The sequence below is a fragment of the Chiloscyllium plagiosum genome, unplaced genomic scaffold (assembly GCF_037043375.1).
Source record: "Chiloscyllium plagiosum isolate Xiang-an unplaced genomic scaffold, Cpla_swu_hap1 HiC_scaffold_12, whole genome shotgun sequence".
Lineage (NCBI taxonomy): Eukaryota > Metazoa > Chordata > Chondrichthyes > Orectolobiformes > Hemiscylliidae > Chiloscyllium > Chiloscyllium plagiosum.
In genome coordinates, this window is record NW_028270150.1 from 43,220,177 (window position 1) to 43,237,452 (window position 17,276).

The 17,276-nt window shown below is 40.8% G+C and overlaps 1 protein-coding gene across 6 annotated transcripts in view; it reads left to right on the plus strand.

Annotated features, from left to right (window-relative positions):
* The window catches only part of pou2f1a (POU class 2 homeobox 1a), a 202,138-nt gene that overhangs the window by 138,555 nt on the left and 46,307 nt on the right, over nt 1-17,276 (plus strand). For all 6 annotated transcript variants that reach the window (XM_087992721.1, XM_087992723.1, XM_087992726.1 and 3 more), the window contains 2 exons: nt 4,824-4,969; nt 7,568-7,747. In XM_087992721.1, the coding sequence (XP_087848847.1) occupies nt 4,824-4,969; nt 7,568-7,747 (326 nt within the window). The remainder of the gene's footprint in view (nt 1-4,823; nt 4,970-7,567; nt 7,748-17,276) is intronic.

A 17,276-nucleotide genomic window follows, 5' to 3' on the forward strand; every position in this document is an offset into this window, starting at 1 on the left:
ATCCAAGGAGCAGTGAAATCGACGTTTCGGGCAAAAGCCATTCACCCCCTGAGCTCCTCAACCTAATTAAAGACTTTCTTTCAAACTTCATAGACCTCCTCAGACATCTTTCATGGATGTTTCTTAGTCTGCATCAGTATGGACTGTAGTCACAAAAGTCTGGATAAGTATATACAAAATATCAGTGTCCAAATCCTAAATATAAAGGGTCAGTAGAGTTTCAATGGAACTCAGAAACAAAAGGAAAGTAGTAAAGAAACAAAAGGAAAGTAGTGAAAAAACTCGGCAGATCTGACAATAGATGTCGAGAGAAAAACAGAGTTAACATTTCATCCGTTCTGAGAGGGTTACTGGACTTGGAACATTAACTGTGTTTGTCTATACAGATGTTGCCAGACCTTCTAAGTTTCTCCAGCACTCTGATTTTGTTTCAGATTTGCAGCATCCACAGATCTTCATTTTTATTTCAGTGGAGTCATAGTCTTCAGGATTCCTGAAGAAGGGCTTATGCCCGAAACGTCGATTCTCCTGTTCCCTGGATGCTGCCTGACCTGCTGTGCTTTTCCAGCAACACATTTCCAACAAATTAACTCAAGAACAAATGGGCAATTCAGCTTCTGAACATGTGTAGGAGCAAATTTCTGCAGATGCTGGAATCTGTACTGAAAACAACAAATGCTGGAGGTCACAGCGGGTCAGACAGCATCCATGGAGAGAGTAAGCTAATGTTTCAAGTCTAGATGACCCTTCATCAGAGTTGACCTGCTGTGATCTCCAATATTTGCTGTTTTTAGTTCAGCTTCTGAACAAATTTCAGATGCAATGCATGATAAAGGACCAAATCTAACCAGATATGTATGACTTTGACTACTTTTTATATCTGGATTAGTGGTGCTGGAAGAGCACAGCAGTTCAGGCAGCATCCAAGGAGCAGCGAAATCGACGTTTCAGGCAAAAGCCCTTCATCAGGAATAAAGGCAGTGAGCCTGAAGCGTGGAGAGATAAGCTTGAGGAGGGTGGGGGTGGGGAGAAAGTAGCATAGAGTACAATAGGTGAGTGGGGAGGGGATAAAGGTGATAGGTCAGGGAGGAGAGGGTGGAGTGGATAGGTGGAAAAGGAGATAGGCAGGTAGGACAAGTCATGGGGACAGTGCTGAATTGGAAGTTTGGAACTAGGATGAGGTGGGGGAAGGGAAATGAGGAAACTGTTGAAGTCCACATTGATGCCCTGGGGTTGAAGTGTTCCGAGGCGGAAGATGAGGCGTTCTTCCTCCAGGCGTCTGGTGGTGAGGGAGCGACGGTGAAGGAGGCCGAGGACCTCCATGTCCTCGGCATAGTGGGAGGGGGAGTTGAAATGTTGGGCCACGGGGCAGTGTGGTTGATTGATGCGGGTGTCCTGGAGATGTTCCCTAAAGCGCTCTGCTGGGAGGCGTCCAGTCTCCCCAATGTAGAGGAGACCGCATCGGGAGCAACGGATACAATAAATGATATTAGTGGATGTGCAAATAAAATTTTGATGGATGTGGAAGGCTCCTTTGTAGGGCCTTAGATAGAGGTGAGGGAGGAGGTGTGGGCACAGGTTTTACAGGTAGAACCGGGCAGTGCAGGGTTCCCGGACTATGAGGTTGGAACCTGTGGGTGGGAGATCTCCTGAGGTGATGAGATTCTGTATGGTCTGGGAAATGATGGTTTGGTGATGGGGGGTGGGGTCATGGTCGAGGGGGCAGTAGGAAGAGGTGTCGTCGAGTTGACTTTTGGCTTCAGCGGTACCCCGCACTGCCCGGTTCTACCTCCTTCCCAAGATCCACAAGCCTGACCACCCTGGCCGACCCATTTTCTCAGCATGCTCCTGCCCCACTGAACTCATCTCTACCTACCTCGACACTGTCCTATCCCCCTAGTCCAGGAACTCCCCAATACATTCAAGACACCACCCACGCCCTCCACCCCCTCCAAGACTTCTGTTTCCCCAGCCCCAAATGCCTCATCTTCACCATGGATATCCAATCCCTCTACACCTCCATCCACCATGACCAGGGCCTCCAAGCCCTCAGTTTTTTCCTCTCCAGTACCCTTCCACCGACACACTCATTCGTTTGGCCGAACTGGTCCTCACCCTTAACAATTTCTCCTTTGAATCCTCCCACTTCCTCCAGACCAAAGGGGTAGCCATGGGCACACATATGGGCCCCAGCTATGCCTGTCTCTTTGTTGGCTACGTAGAGCAGTTGATCTTCTGTAATTACACCGGCACCACTCCCCACCTCTTCCTCCGCTACATTGATGACTGCATTGGCGCCAGCTCGTGCTCCCGTGAGGAGGTTGAGCAATTCATCAACTTCACCAACACATTCCACCCTGACCTTAAATTTACCTGGACCATCTCTGACACCTCCCTCCCCTTCCTGGACCTCTCCATCTCCATTAATGACGACCGACTTGACACTGACATTATTTTACAAATCCACCGACTCCTACAGCTACCTGGATTACACCTCTTCCCACCCTATCTCTTGCAAAAATGCCACCCCGTATTCCCAATTCCTCCACCTCCGCCGTGTCTGCTCCCAGGAGGACCAGTTCCACCACCGAACACACCAGATGGCCTCCTTCTTTAGAGCCCGCAATTTCCCTTCCCACGTGGTTAAAGATGCCCTCCAACGCATCTCGTCCACATCCCCACCTCCGCCCTCAGACCGCACCCCTCCAACCGTAACAAGGACAGAATGCCCATGGTGCTCACCTTCCACCCTACCAACCTTCGCATAAACCAAATCATTCACCGACATTTCCGCCACCTCCAAACAGACCCCACCACCAGGGATATATTTCCCTCCCCACCCCTTTCCGCCTTCCGCAAAGACCGTTCCCTCCGTGACTACCTGGTCAGGTCCACGTCCCCCCCCTACAACCCACCCTCCCATCCTGGCACTTTCCCCTGCCACCGCAGGAACTGTAAAACCTGCGCCCACACCTCTGCCCCCACCTCTATCCAAGGCCCTACAAAGGAGCCTTCCACATCCATCAAAGTTTTACTTGCACATCCACTAATATCACTTATTGTATCCGTTGCTCCCGATGCGGTCTCCTCTACATTGGGGAGACTGGGCGCCTCCTAGCAGAGCGCTTTAGGGAACATCTCCGGGACACCCGCACCAATCAACCACACTGCCCTGTGGCCCAACATTTCAACTCCTCCTCCCACTCTGCCGAGGACATGGAGGTCCTGGGCCTCCTTCACCGCCGCTCCCTCACCACCAGACGCCTGGAGGAAGAACGCCTCATCTTTCGCCTCGGAACACTTCAGCCCCAGGGCATCAATGTGGACTTCAACAGTTTCCTCATTTCGCCTTCCCCCACCTCATCCTAGTTCCAAACTTCCAGCTCAGCACTGTCCCCATGACTTGTCCGGACTTGTCCTACCTGCCTATCTCCTTTTCCACCTATCCACTCCACCCTCTCCTCCCTGACCTATCACCTTCATCCCCTCCCCACTCACCCATTGTACTCTATGCTACTTTCTCCCCACCCCCACCCTCCTCGAGCTTATCTCTCCACACTTCAGGCTCACTGCCTTTAATCCTGATGAAGGGCTTTTGCCCGAAATGTCGATTTCGCTGCTCCTTGGATGCTGCCTGAACTGCTGTGCTCTTCCAGCACCACTAATCCAGAATCTGGTTTCCAGCATCTGCAGTCATTGTTTTTACCTCTACTTTTTATATCTGGCAATTTCCACGATGTTACCTAATATATTGACATGGCTGTTTTGAGCATTATCACCAATGGAGCTCTTTTTAAAAAAAAAGCAGCTATTCAGCCTGATAGTTAAACTCTTAGAAAGCTTTAATAGGTTTGACAAATGTGATTGCCACTTCATTGGAGCATGTTGGTTTTGTCTAACCATTTTTGATTTTTCTGTTGCCCTTAATAAATTAATATCCACAATTTCCCAGAACTTCCCCTGCTATTGATGTCAAACTAACTGGTATTTAGTACCCTGTTTCCTCCATTTTTGTTCTTAAAAAAAGTGTTACCCTCATTCGTAGGGACAGTTCTAGAATTCCGGAAGCTCACAACATAACAGCTATCTCTGAAGCTATCTCTTTTGAAGTTCCAGGATATAAAAATCAAGTCCAGGTTGAGCTATTGGCTTTTAGTCCCATTAATTTCTCCAAAACTATTCTCTCTAATTAGATCTTTGGTTCTCCACAATTTTAGATTTTATTTTGTCTTTTACTGTGAATAAATACTTAACAAAACTATGTTAAGATTGGCTGCATTACTGTCCTTCAATAGAGGAAAGCCTATTAATGAAAACCCAGACAACTTTGTCAGACGAAAGCTGCAATATCTCTTTTACACATAGTAGACATTGAATCAAATTTATTTTAAAACATTTGTGTTACTGTGTGCTTCAAAATTGTAAATTGCAATATACCAAAGATGGTAGACTACTTTGTTACATGCAGGACTCCTCACATCAGCACACAACATTAACTCTGCATGAATCAAATGCTGACCATAGGCCTTGTACCCTAGCTTGCTCAAGTAGGTTGCCTATGCAATAAGCCTCGATGAACAATATTTTTAATTGGCTTGTAAGGGAGTTGAACTCTAGTGGACAATTGCAGCAATCCTGAAGTTATTTAAGGATACCTATGTCTGGCAGATTGATTATGTGAAAGGCTGTGAATATCAACACTAAATCTGAATATTTAAGCATTATATTTTCTATTGGACAGCAAAAATTTAAGGAAATAAAACCAGTCAGCTGACATTATTTTCCTGTTAATTTTCTTTCGATTTTGTTTTTGCTTTAAACAGAAAATTTGTCAGTAGACTCTGCACTGTCAAATCCCAGCTCCTTGGCTTCTCCAGGTCTGGGAATCGAAGGGCTGAGCCGCAGGAGAAAGAAACGCACCAGCATAGAGACCAATGTTCGAGTGGCCTTAGAAAAGAGTTTCCTGGAGGTCAGTAACCAGCAATGAGATGCATGGTAATACACAGTCAGCATTTTGTGATATACTTAACTATAATTTGGAATTAGTTTGACTTGGGTTAACCACAAGTCTTCAACTTGGTATATAAATAAAACAATTAATTTTGTTCTCCAGATTTGGCAGCAAGATCTCTCCATTTAAAGTGAGGATGATATGCATTATCTAGCATTATCCCATTGTTGATCCCTAGCTAATGATATGATTATCTATTTAATGTATATAAAATGCTAAAGAGGATGTTTCCACTTGAGGGGCAATCTAAAATGAAAGGTCATAGTTTTAGGATAAGGGGTAGCAGATTTGAAACAGAGATGAGAAATTACTCTTCTCAGAGTCGTGAATCTGTAGATTTCACTACCCCAGCGTGTGATAGGTGGCGGATATTAAGTAAATTTAAGGAGGCAGTAGAGAGATGTTTAATGACTAATGGGTTGAAGGGTTCTGGAGAGTGCACAGGAAAATGGAGTTGAGGCTGAGATGAGATCAGCCATGATCGCAAGGGACTGAATTCCTGCCGCCGCCGCCTCCTAGTTCTTATGTTTTTATGCCCTATTTCTAAATGCTATTTCCAGCTAATAATATCAACCTTGACATCTTCAGGTGTTCATCCAAGCTGTCTTTTGAAGTCTACAATTGAACCTACCTCCACCACCCTTTCAAGCAGGGCACTCCAGAATATAATCCCTTGTTGCATCATGTTTTCCTATCATATCCCTTTTAGGTTCATGTCCCTTTGTTCTTGATTCTTCTGCCAATGGAAACAGTTTTTCTCTATCTGCACCCCTTGTGATTCTGTATATCTCTATTATATCTCCTTTTAATCTTCTGTTTCTAACAAGAACAGCCCCAGCTTCTCCAATCTATTCGCCTGACTAAAATCCCTAACCCCTGGAGCCATTCACGTGAAACAGGTCAAATTAAACCTGTTAAGTTTTAACATGGTTCTTCTTCACTTATAGAACCAACCATTACTATCCAGCTCAGTCTTCTGTTGAAATCTTCCTTTGACCAGAAACCATGGATTTCAGTGTCTGAAAGATTTCTGTTACTCTTAAACTAATACAACCACTTATGGCTCAACTGCTATATAGCAGTTAACCTGTTTTTTTCAAAAGGTGTATTGTAATGAGATTTTCCTTTGATAAATTTGTTTTTGGATATCTTGCTGCTTTCATTACATAGCAAAAACATTACTTAATTGCATTTTTATTTTCATATTATCTGATTAGCCTCTAGTCTGTTTTATTTTGTGGATATAATATTTATTTAAAAACCATATATAACAATATACACATATGGTTAATGATTTGGAGGTGGGTCACAGGCTTACATGATTGATGCCTGCAGTGAATGGGTTGTCTTATACTTTTAATAGGCTAGGTTTTAAAGGAGTTGATGAAGTACAATAAGATCCTGAGTGGTCTTGACAAGGTGGACGTGGAAAGGAATCCTTCCTTTTGTAAGTGAGGCACTGTTTAAAATTAGAGATCACCCTTTTCAGTAGAGGCGAGAGGGTTTTGCGACCTCGAAACTCTCTGCCTCAGAAGCAGTGAAGGTGGAGTCATTAAGGCAGTGGTAAATAAATTCTTGTTTAGCTGGAAATCTCAGATTACCAGATGTAGTTGCAAAGGTGGGATTTGAAATGCAAACAGATCATCCACAATCTTATTGAATGACAGAGTTGGATCCAGGGACTGAATGGTCTACTCCTGTTCATATGTGTATTTGTATGTGACTTCTAATTGGCATGAACAATTTACAAACAGCTTTCATCATTTGAATTTGTGGAGTTGAAACACTGAATTAAAAGAGAGAGACTTTGTTAGTAACAAAACATCATAACTGTGCTCAGTTGAGAAAACCCTGAATGACTAATGTCATAGAGTATCTATTAATATATTTAGTTTGTTATAATTATAAGAATGTAGTTAACAAATTCTGATCATTTTTCAAGAGGTAGTTGTTTCCCAAAGGTTAGCCACCATCTACAAGGCATAAGTCAGGAGTGTGATGGAATGCTTCCCATTTGCCTGGATGAGTGCAGCTCGAACGTCACTCAAAGCTTGACATCATTCAGGACAAAACAGCGTACTTGGGTTGGCACCGCATCCATAAATGTAAATGTTCACTCCCTCCACCACTAATGCTCAATTGCTGCATTGTGGATGAAATGCAAGATATGCTGCTGAAATTCCCCAAAAAACCTTAAACAGCACCTTCCAAACCCATAACCACTTTGATCACAAGGAACAAAAGTAATAAATAAATGAGAATACTATCACCTGCAAGTTCCCCTACAAGCCACTCACCATCGTGACTTGGAAATATATCACCATTCCTTCAGTGCAGTTGGTCAAACTCCTGGAATTCCTTTTTTTCACGAAAATGTAGGTTTGCCTGCAGCACATGGACTGCATTGGAACAAGGGGAACAAGGGATGGGCAACAAATGTTGGCTCAGCTATCAACGCCCACATCCCATGAGTGAATGAAAAAAAGAATGCTGAATATAGTAAAGAGATCTGTACTTAGCTGTTGTAAACAAAACATATATATTTAATTCATGCAGAACCAAAAGCCTACCTCGGAGGAGATCATGATGATTGCCGATCAGCTGCAGATGGAGAAGGAGGTGATCCGAGTCTGGTTCTGTAACAGACGCCAGAAAGAGAAGCGGATTAATCCACCCAGCAGTAACAGCGGCACTACCACTTCTACCAAAACAATTTTTCACAACCCCACCTCCATGGTAGGAGAACATACGTAGAATTTAAGTAAATTCTCTGCAAACTACTGGTTCTATTTCTACTCCTGTTTACAAAACATAACTGGCAGAATGTTTTCTGCAACTTGGCTGTAAGTAATTTGTACAGATAAGCTGCAATGTGCAGAAAATTGAATTTGGTACTGTAAAACAAACTTTGTAAATCGAGGTACTTAATGCAGCAGATAAAGCTAATCTATGTTAGTTGGAAGTATCAAGAGAAGAAAATACAGAACAAAACTTGTGAACAGAGACTTGAGTATTCACAGGGATTTTGTAACAACATGCTTTCATGCAGTAATGACATGAATACATTTTTGTTCAGATGATTTCATTTCATAAGGCAGTTTTAGATCACATTGTCCAATATGTTGACCACCTATCACATTTGGCTAATTGCAAATCTAGATGTTGTGATTCCAAATCATAAATAAAAAGTGTAATAGACACCATTATTGGTGATATGATTTCAATGCTTATAACATCGTATATGTACTTTTGTATTTTTAAGAACCAATAAGACAAATATAAGTGTGAGTTTTTGTTTAACTATGGTTAGTGCTGTACTTGGGTTCCTGAAGAATAATAGATGAGTAAATGTGCACGTGAAATACATTTCCTTTTTTGCATTCATCCTTGGAACATGAGTGTTGGTAACAAATATAGCATTTACCACGCATCCTTTATTACCCCAAGAGATAGTGATCCTTCATCTGTAAAGTATTTCTTAAAGAGATTCTTCCAACTAAACTTAGTGCTTATCATTAAAACAGTGTTATCTTGATCACTCCTGTGGCTAGTCAGAAATTTCTATTGGACAACATAACACAGTTTAAACAATAGTTTTCTGTAAACATGGTTTGTTAATACTCTGCAATTGTCATTGAATTTAAGGTGTCTTGTGCAATTGCAGTCGTTAGATTCTGAGTTAGTAGCTTAACGTTTTAGTGGGCACTTTTGCCAATCCAGATTTGAGGGGTCATGTTGAATTCTGAATATCCTGTGACATGCAAACACAAAGTTTGTGTTTGAGCTATTTAATCTGCTGTTTCATTCGCCAGAATGTTCAAGTGTGCAGTTTAACTAAGTTTCTTGCTATGATGGCTGTTATTCCGATCAGTCAAGTTGAGCTATTATGCTTGAAGTGCCGAAGAGAAATGTGTTTTGTCTATGGGGACAGGCAGGAAGACTGGAGATAGAGAACATCGGATCATTGGTATCTTCCAAAACTGATTTTTGGGAAGTCTTATCAATGAAATGATAACCAAGAACTAGTTACTAAGGAATTTCAAAAGAAACTGCAGGATATTCGGAACATTGTTGAGCAAGGACCATAAAGATGATGAGTTGCATCAACACCTGGGAAAAATATATGAATACCACGTTGTCCCCCTCCAAATATTGTATACATTTATGCCCCTGGTTCTGGTAAATTCTGGAGTTTTGGTTTCAAATTTAGCACTATTACAGTTTTCCTTATGAGGCACAGAAGACAGAACTTTATATGATCAAGTCAACCAAATATATCTTTGAGCAAGAAATATGACATTCTGTATCAACACAAAGGGAAGTCTAGTGCTGGCCTATTACCATTCTTATGCATTAGGCACTGAAGCAATTGGAACAGTAATTCTTATAGTGTCACCTATGGTTCTCAGACCCCTCCTTCCTCAGAGGATTGGATGTTTAACCTTGCAATTTTCAGATGACAAAAGGTTTAATTTTACCCAATTCTGCATATTTTTCTTGAGCTAATGGATCAAATTAAAAGCTTATATTTGCCATTTGAGGCCAACAAAAACCTTCACAGAGATCTTTGCTGGTGGAACAAAGTGAGGTTTCCCCTCCATAACGCAGATTTATTGCCAGTAAAGTAATTTCTACCTTTTTATAAATAAGTGGAAAGCTAATATACAAAGTGTACTTTTTTTAATCTGTAAAGAGCTAAATTATTTTAAATAGTTGAAGTCCCAACTGTGACCCTTATGACATACTACTAGTTACAGCCTCCCAATGTGCCACATTTATCCTTGCTGTCTGTTTCCTGTTTATTCAACTGTTCATACTAATACATCACCTCCAATTCTAGAAACCCTCATCCTGTATGCCTTTTGTGTGGAACTTTATCAAAAACCTTTTGGAAATCCAAGTACAATGGTCTACTAGTTCCTCTTTATCAACCTCAGAAACTAATACATTTGTCAACAAGAATTCACTTTTGTGAAACCAATGTTCTTTAAATCATCCTATGTTTTTCTAAGTGCATAGTTCATTCTTATTTAATAATAGCTTATGATTAATATTACATAATATGAGAGTAGAGTGCTGATTGTCATTAATTATTATTCATTTATTAATGACAACTGATAGTGAGCTCCCAGGCGGTGTTTAGCTTTTAAACCAATCAAGTTGACTCTGATTTGTCAGGGCATTGTCCTGAGAAACTGATCTGCAAATGGCTGTCATGTATTTTGTTGAGTTAAAACAAGCACAGTGTATATGTTTGCATTATGTTTGCAAAGGTGGAGTCCATTTGCCAAACATTAGCATTGTTGTTTCATGCAGTGTAAGTGTTAGTTTTCTCTTTAATATATTCTTGCATATTGTACTAATAATGAGTGCAAGATGGAAAGCTTTGAATAAATGTCTTTTCTCAGCATCAAGAACAAAATACAGCACCTTTTGCATTTACTGATATCAGGCAAACCTGCCTGAAGTGCCTTGTTTTCTCCCTATATCTATTTTGAATAACGTTGTTACATTTGCTAATTTATTGTCTACTGGGACAATTGTTGAACTTAGGGTTTTTTTTTGTCAAATCATAACTAGCACAATTACTATGTAAACAGGTGTCGCCTTTAGAATCCAAGAATAGAAAGGCAATTGAATCCTGTGATTTGTTGGATTTCAGTCCATTGGAGTTCTCCTCTTTTTTTTTCTGTTGATATTAATTGCCTTAATTTTCTTCACTCTAATTAGTTCCTAAGATATCCCATATTTCTGGGATGCAACTTACTTCTTCTGTGAAACCAGACGCAGACTGGTTCAGCTTTTCCCTCATTCCTTGTGATGATTTCTCCTGTTTCTGCTCTCAAAATACAAATTTATTTCAGTAACTCTTAATTTTTATATACTTGCAAAAGATCCTAAATCTAAATTTATATTCCTGTTTAATTAACTCATTCTATTTAGCTTTTCCTGTCAACTTGGTGATGACCCTTTACTGATGCTAAAGTATACTTAATTCTCAGACTTGCTACAACTTTTTTTAATGTTATAAACCTTTTTATCTAATATCATCCTTAGCCTCGTTAATAATCCATAGATCACATAATTGTGCCAGAGGAGGACATTCAGCCCATCATAGCTGCTCTGGCACTCAAACATGCGTTATGACTTGGAGTCATTCACTTGATTTTTTTTCCCCAGTATCCTTGCATGTTGTTTATAGTCAAAATCTCATCTCTCAGTCCTTTGAATGTCTCAGTTGACTCTCTCTACATCACACTTCCAAGCAATGCAATCCAGATCCAAACTGTTTGCTATGTTTGAAAATCACTTTAAATATGTGCCCTTGCATTCTCAATCCTTTTACGAACGCAGGAGTAGTTTATTTCTATCTGCTCAATACGCACCTCATCATATCAAAATCAGCTATCAGATATCCTCTGCCTTCTTTACAAGGAGAAAAGACCCAGACTGTCTGGTCTATCCTCTCATCCCAGTGCCATTTTTAAAAATCTCTTCTGAACCCTTTCCAGTGTCTTCACCTCCTCTCTGTTTAGCACCCAGAATTGTACAGTGCGCCTGCTGAAGCTGAACAAGTGTCTTGTAAAAGTTCACCATTACCTCCTTGCTTTTCTACTCTATGCATCATTTAAACCTAAGTATTGTATTCTTTATTAACTGCTGTCTCCACCTGTCCTGTCATCTTCAGTGGTCTTTGCACATATGCACCCATGTCCCTCTGCACCTAGATCTCAATATTATAGCCCCGTTTAATATTTTGTCAAGGCAGGTGAAAGCGTGGTGTTGTTCAATTAGTAATTCAGAGACCTGGAATATTCTGGGGATCCAGGTTCAAATCCCACCACGATAGATGAATTTAAATTAATGATCACGATGAAACCATTGTGAATTATCCTAAAAAGAAAACTGTTTCAATAATATCCTTAAGGATAAATTGCCATCCTTATCTGGTCAGGCCTGCATGTGCCTTTCCGCCCATAGCAAATTGTTTGACTCTTAATTGCCCTCTGAAATGAACTAGCAAACCATTCAGTTGTATCCGTCAATAGAATGCCCTGAAAAGGAATGAAACTGGATGGACCACCTGACGCTGACTAAGGCAGTGAAAATAACCAGAGCATACTCAGCCTTGTTGACCCTGCAGAGTCCTCATGAATAATATATAAGGGCTAGTGCTAGTGTCCCACTGACACAACTGATCTCGCAGAGGTCATGGCACAGTTCTTGGAAAGTTGTTTTCCTGAGAGCCCTCAACTTTGTTTTCGAACCTCATAAAGGCTTTTTAGCCTCAGGTCAGACATAGGAAACCCAGGCTGATTCTTCTTCTGGTTTTCTGGGCCACAATCTTTTCTCCTTAATGTTGTTATGCCATTCTTCTTATTAGGGCTACCTTTCGCATTTTACAGTATGCCAGTCTCTTTGAAATAACATGTATTCACCACCCTCCATAACTATAATGCTGATTGCATTTCAATTATTTCTCTCTATTTGTGCCACTGGCTCATTTGGCTGCTTATGAATTTTCCACGCATTCTGATAAAATGAATTCATCTTTTATTTTATTATTGTTCTTTGCTTGGATCATTTTTTCGACACTATGATTTTTAAATTCACTGTTCCTTTCCTGCCCTACTTAGCTTCTTTTTACTGACATCTGTATACTTGCCTGTTGCCTTAAATCTTATCTTTAGATTTCTAAATCTTCCTTCATCTGAACACTCCTCACCCACTGTTTAAAGTAATTTTCCTCCTCTGACCATAATTGCTGATGTGCACTGATGTACTTTTTGTGTTGTCTTGTCACTCGTTGATCTTGCTATCCTGCAATGTTGCCTTGTTGTATCTCTTTATCTTTTGAGAATCTATCTTACATGAACCCTCTCTCCTACTATTTAGTTGAAATCTCTTCAACATGAGTTTTAAACTAGCAAGGAAATTGGTCTCTGTAATACCAGTGAAGACCAGATATGACCAGAGCAAGAAGGCGGATCAGCACCCTGATGATGGAAATTGTCATCCTTCTTTAATATGTCAAGATGATTAGGAACAAAAAAATCAGGAGTTTGGAGCAGAGTTACTGGTCAGCCATTTTTGTACCTCACATATTTTGAAGGAAGGCCTCTTGAATATGCTGAACATTTCCTATACCTTGGTAGCAATCTCTCTCATATGGCTACCATAGGCAAGATAATCCAAAAGCAGAGCAGCTGCTCCAGCCTTCTTCTAACAATGGCAGTGAATATTTGAAAATAAATTAAAAGTTCAAGTGTACAGATCAGTTGATGTCACCACTCTCCTGCACTGCAGTCAGACCTGTAATGTTTATCAAAGACGCGTAAGAAATTCCGTCAGTTGTGCCTCCATCATTTCCTTCATTTTCAATGGGTGGACGTTTGAACAAATGTAAGCATCCTTCTTGATGCCAGCCCCACAAGTACTCAGGCAAAACTTGTGCAATAGCAACTTTGATGGATTGGACAGTGTCCAGATGGCTGGAAAGCATCTCTCCAATTTCAGGAGAAAGAAAAGGTTTCGGAGGCACTCCTGAGCTGTACTTGAATTGCAGCAGCATTGGCGTGAATGAAGAATGACAATTTGGCCGTCGAGATGCATTGTGTTTGATGGACATGCATAACATTTTAAAACTGAGGCAGAACAGCATCAGAGAAAATAATCATGTCTTACTCTCTAGATTTCACTACCTCATGGAGATGCTGCCTTTTTCCAAATAATCTGTAGGTTCAGAATCAGTCATAAAGAATATGGTACGACCTAGTTAAATATTGTTCTTGAGTTGAAGGACAGGTGATGGTGGAGTGACTGAAGGGGAAATAAACCGAGTTAGGTTGGACAAAGTTATAAATGGTGTCATGGAAAATGGAAAGCTCATGAAAATAATTTGCCCTTAAATATGCTGAAAGCAAAATATAATGTTGTTTTAAATATTTTAAATGATGTGATATGTGGGCCAATTAAAAGATATTCAATTAAAGCAATTCAGTGTGGCAAAAATCCTCTAATGAGGAGAAAGTGAGGTCTGCAGATGCTGGAGATCAGAGCTGAAAATGTGTTGCTGGAGAAGCGCAGCAGGTCAGGCAGCATCCAGGGAACAGGAGAATCGACGTTTCGGGCATAAGCCCTTTCGGCTTATGCCCGAAACGTCGATTCTCCTGTTCCCTGGATGCTGCCTGACCTGCTGCGCTTCTCCAGCAACACATTTTCAGCAAAAATCCTCTAATGTCAAGTACAGTGAAATAAGTGTTCAGATGTTTTTGATATTACCTAGGTTAAAGACTTTTATTAACAACCTGAGTGATAAAGAAGCATTCCTTTTTGGTTCTGTTGGCTTTAGGCTCTGAAATCATCATTGAGTAATTCCATGCTTATTCAAGGAAACTAATGAGCAGCATTAGTGTGAGAATGCACCTGTTAATGTAATAGTGTCGTCTCACCACCCTCTTTCCCCCACCCCCCGCCGTACTCGCAGGGTATACATTCCAGAACCTACGACGGAAGCCTCAAACTACGGATAAGAGTGAACCCATTCATTTAAATTGGAAACGTACCTTCCCTGCAGCCTCCTGGTTCCGGAATGTTCCCTATAACATGTTTTGGTTACAGTCAACAATGGGTAACTGGACCCACAGATGCAGGGCTCACCCTGTGTATATGAAAATATTGTGCTTACACTAATATTTTTTGTAAAATAATGCTTCTGATCCAATTACTTTTGGAAATCTTGAATTTAAAAATGCTGGAAATGCTGCATTTTTCGGTAGAATCTGTACAGTGAGAGAGAAAGAGAGAGAGAAACATTTCACCAAAACTGGGAAAAATTAGAAATTTAGTAGATTTAAGCCAAGTGAAATTGGGAACAATGATAAACAGAACAATGGGAAGATTTATGGTAGAGTAGAAGTTGGGAGAGATCAAATGTCAAAAGACTTGATGATCTAAAGCCAAGGGAATGGTATTGGAACATATAAAAATAAACAAAAGATGGTGTCTAAAGGAGGTATGAATGGCAAATGAATGCTGTCTGAAAGTAAAACCATAAGAAAGGTAATAAACATGTAAAGTCAGGCATTCATGTACACTAGTACAAAGTTAATAGCGATAATGTCTTGTACAAAAGGAAGATTAAAGGAGTATTTAGTGTAAAAAAAAAAAATCCATTGGGTGTCCTTGAGGTGTAAGGTTTTAGCCTGATATCATAATTATTTAACTGATATCTTACGTAATCAATATCAGAGAAGGTTTTAGTTGTCCCTATAGTTTTCAGTGTTCTGATGTTTCTTTTTCATCAATTCTGTCACTGAATACTTTTCCTTCTTGAGAAGCTAACAGAACACTAGCTATAGCAATTTCTGTCACATCCAACATGATGATACTATCAGCATTCCAATGGGACAGCTTCCTCTGCAATACTCTGTTCAAGCTCCTCCCGCTGCCCTCCCAGATTCCAATTTAACAGTCAAAAATGCATCTCCTTGCTCTATCAAAAGCAGTTCCTTAAAACACAAGTTGGTTTGTGTATTTTGATATCTGAAATCATTATTTCAAACTTAATCATTGCACGTGATTTCTTTTTCATCTCCAACATGTGAAACTTATCATACAGGTGTATCAGTGCAGGAGATGAGGACCTTTACACAACTGATTGGATGGACTAGTTTTAGTGACCTTTGATAAAATTTTAATTTTAGTTTAGATGATTTTGCACATTGCTATAGGTTTCATGAAGGTTGGCTAACCTGTGTAGTCAGGTGTTGCTGTGGCCATTTTAAAGCAATGCATTAAAGTCATGAAAATGCCAGGTGTTAAATACAGATAATGAAATTCAAAATAAATGCTCCACATTTTATGTCATGGCGACATAGAGCTCTGTTTCAAATGGAAGAAGTGTTTCAGGTCTTAGATAGTGAGAACAGGGCAGGTGAAAGAGCATTTGCTACATTTACAGCACTTATATAGGAAGCTGTAATTGGAGGGCAGTGGGAGGAGTTTGAGCAGAGTACTGCAGACGAAGCTGTCCCATTGGAATGTTGAAGGGATGAAGAAGAAGGTGTCATTACATTGTGGGCGGCACGGTGGCACAGTGGTTAGCACTGCTGCCTCAAAGCGCCAGAGACCCGGGTTCAATTCCCGCCTCAGGTGGCTCTCTGTGTGGAGTTTGCACATTCTCCCCATGTCTGCGTGGGTTTCCTCTGGGTGCTCCGGTTTCCTCCCACAGTCCAAAAATGTGCAGGTTAGGTGAATTGGCCATGCTAAATTGCCCGTAGCGTTAGGTGAAGGGGTAAATGTAGGGGAATGGGTCTGGGTGGGTTGTGCTTCGGAGGGTCGGTGTGGACTTGTTGGGCCGAAGGGCCTGTTTCCACGCTGTAAGTAATCTAATCTAATTAGATGTGACAAATGGCAGACGCTCATCCATTGAATATTCAAACTATTGTGTTGGAAAGTGAAGACCAGAGGAGCGAGAGCAGAAGTGCAGTATGTGGGATGCCTCTGGGTCAAGGGCCCTGTCAACCATGCTGGGGAGAAATCCTCAGCTGAGGAAAAAGGAAAACATAGCAAAGGTGCTGATACCAAACTCATCAATGAGCTTGACTCTTAACTGCACAGTTAACAGTGTCTGACCTGTTAAATAGAAGCCAACTATATCCTTAATAATTGATTCCAGTATTTTCCCCATGACAGATGTTAATGAATATCTCCAATTCTGATCTTAAAATAGAGGGAAGATCCTGAGTAAGCAGGTGAAGACCTAAACCTCCTGCATTTTCCTTGAGCTGATTGGCCTCCTACAACCCAAGCCATTCTTTGCAATCTGACCACTTGGAAGAGGCTTCTAGGATGCAGATGGCTCACAACCTCTTGTGAGCATAGTCTTCAGAAGGACTATTTTCATTGTGCTGATATCTTGCCATGCGCACAGCCTAGCTTTCTGGCTTCTTTGATATCATGGGAAGTAAAGAGGGTGGTTTCCTGTTGAAATTGTTGCAATCCACATAACATTTCAGATTCTGCGTTCTCTTCTGTTGGTGTTAGAAATACAGGTCCTGTTAAGGGTAAAAGAGAACAGTACCAGAATTGATTGAGAACATAAGATGCATGTTCGACTTTATATCCAAGAACTGGGTACTGTAAGGCCCTCCTGTGGCGTGGAGGTAAAGTCCCTACCTTGGACCAAGTGGCCTGGTTCATATCCCACCTGCTCTAGGATTGCATCTCTGAACAAGTTGATTAGAAAAATAGGTTAATTTTT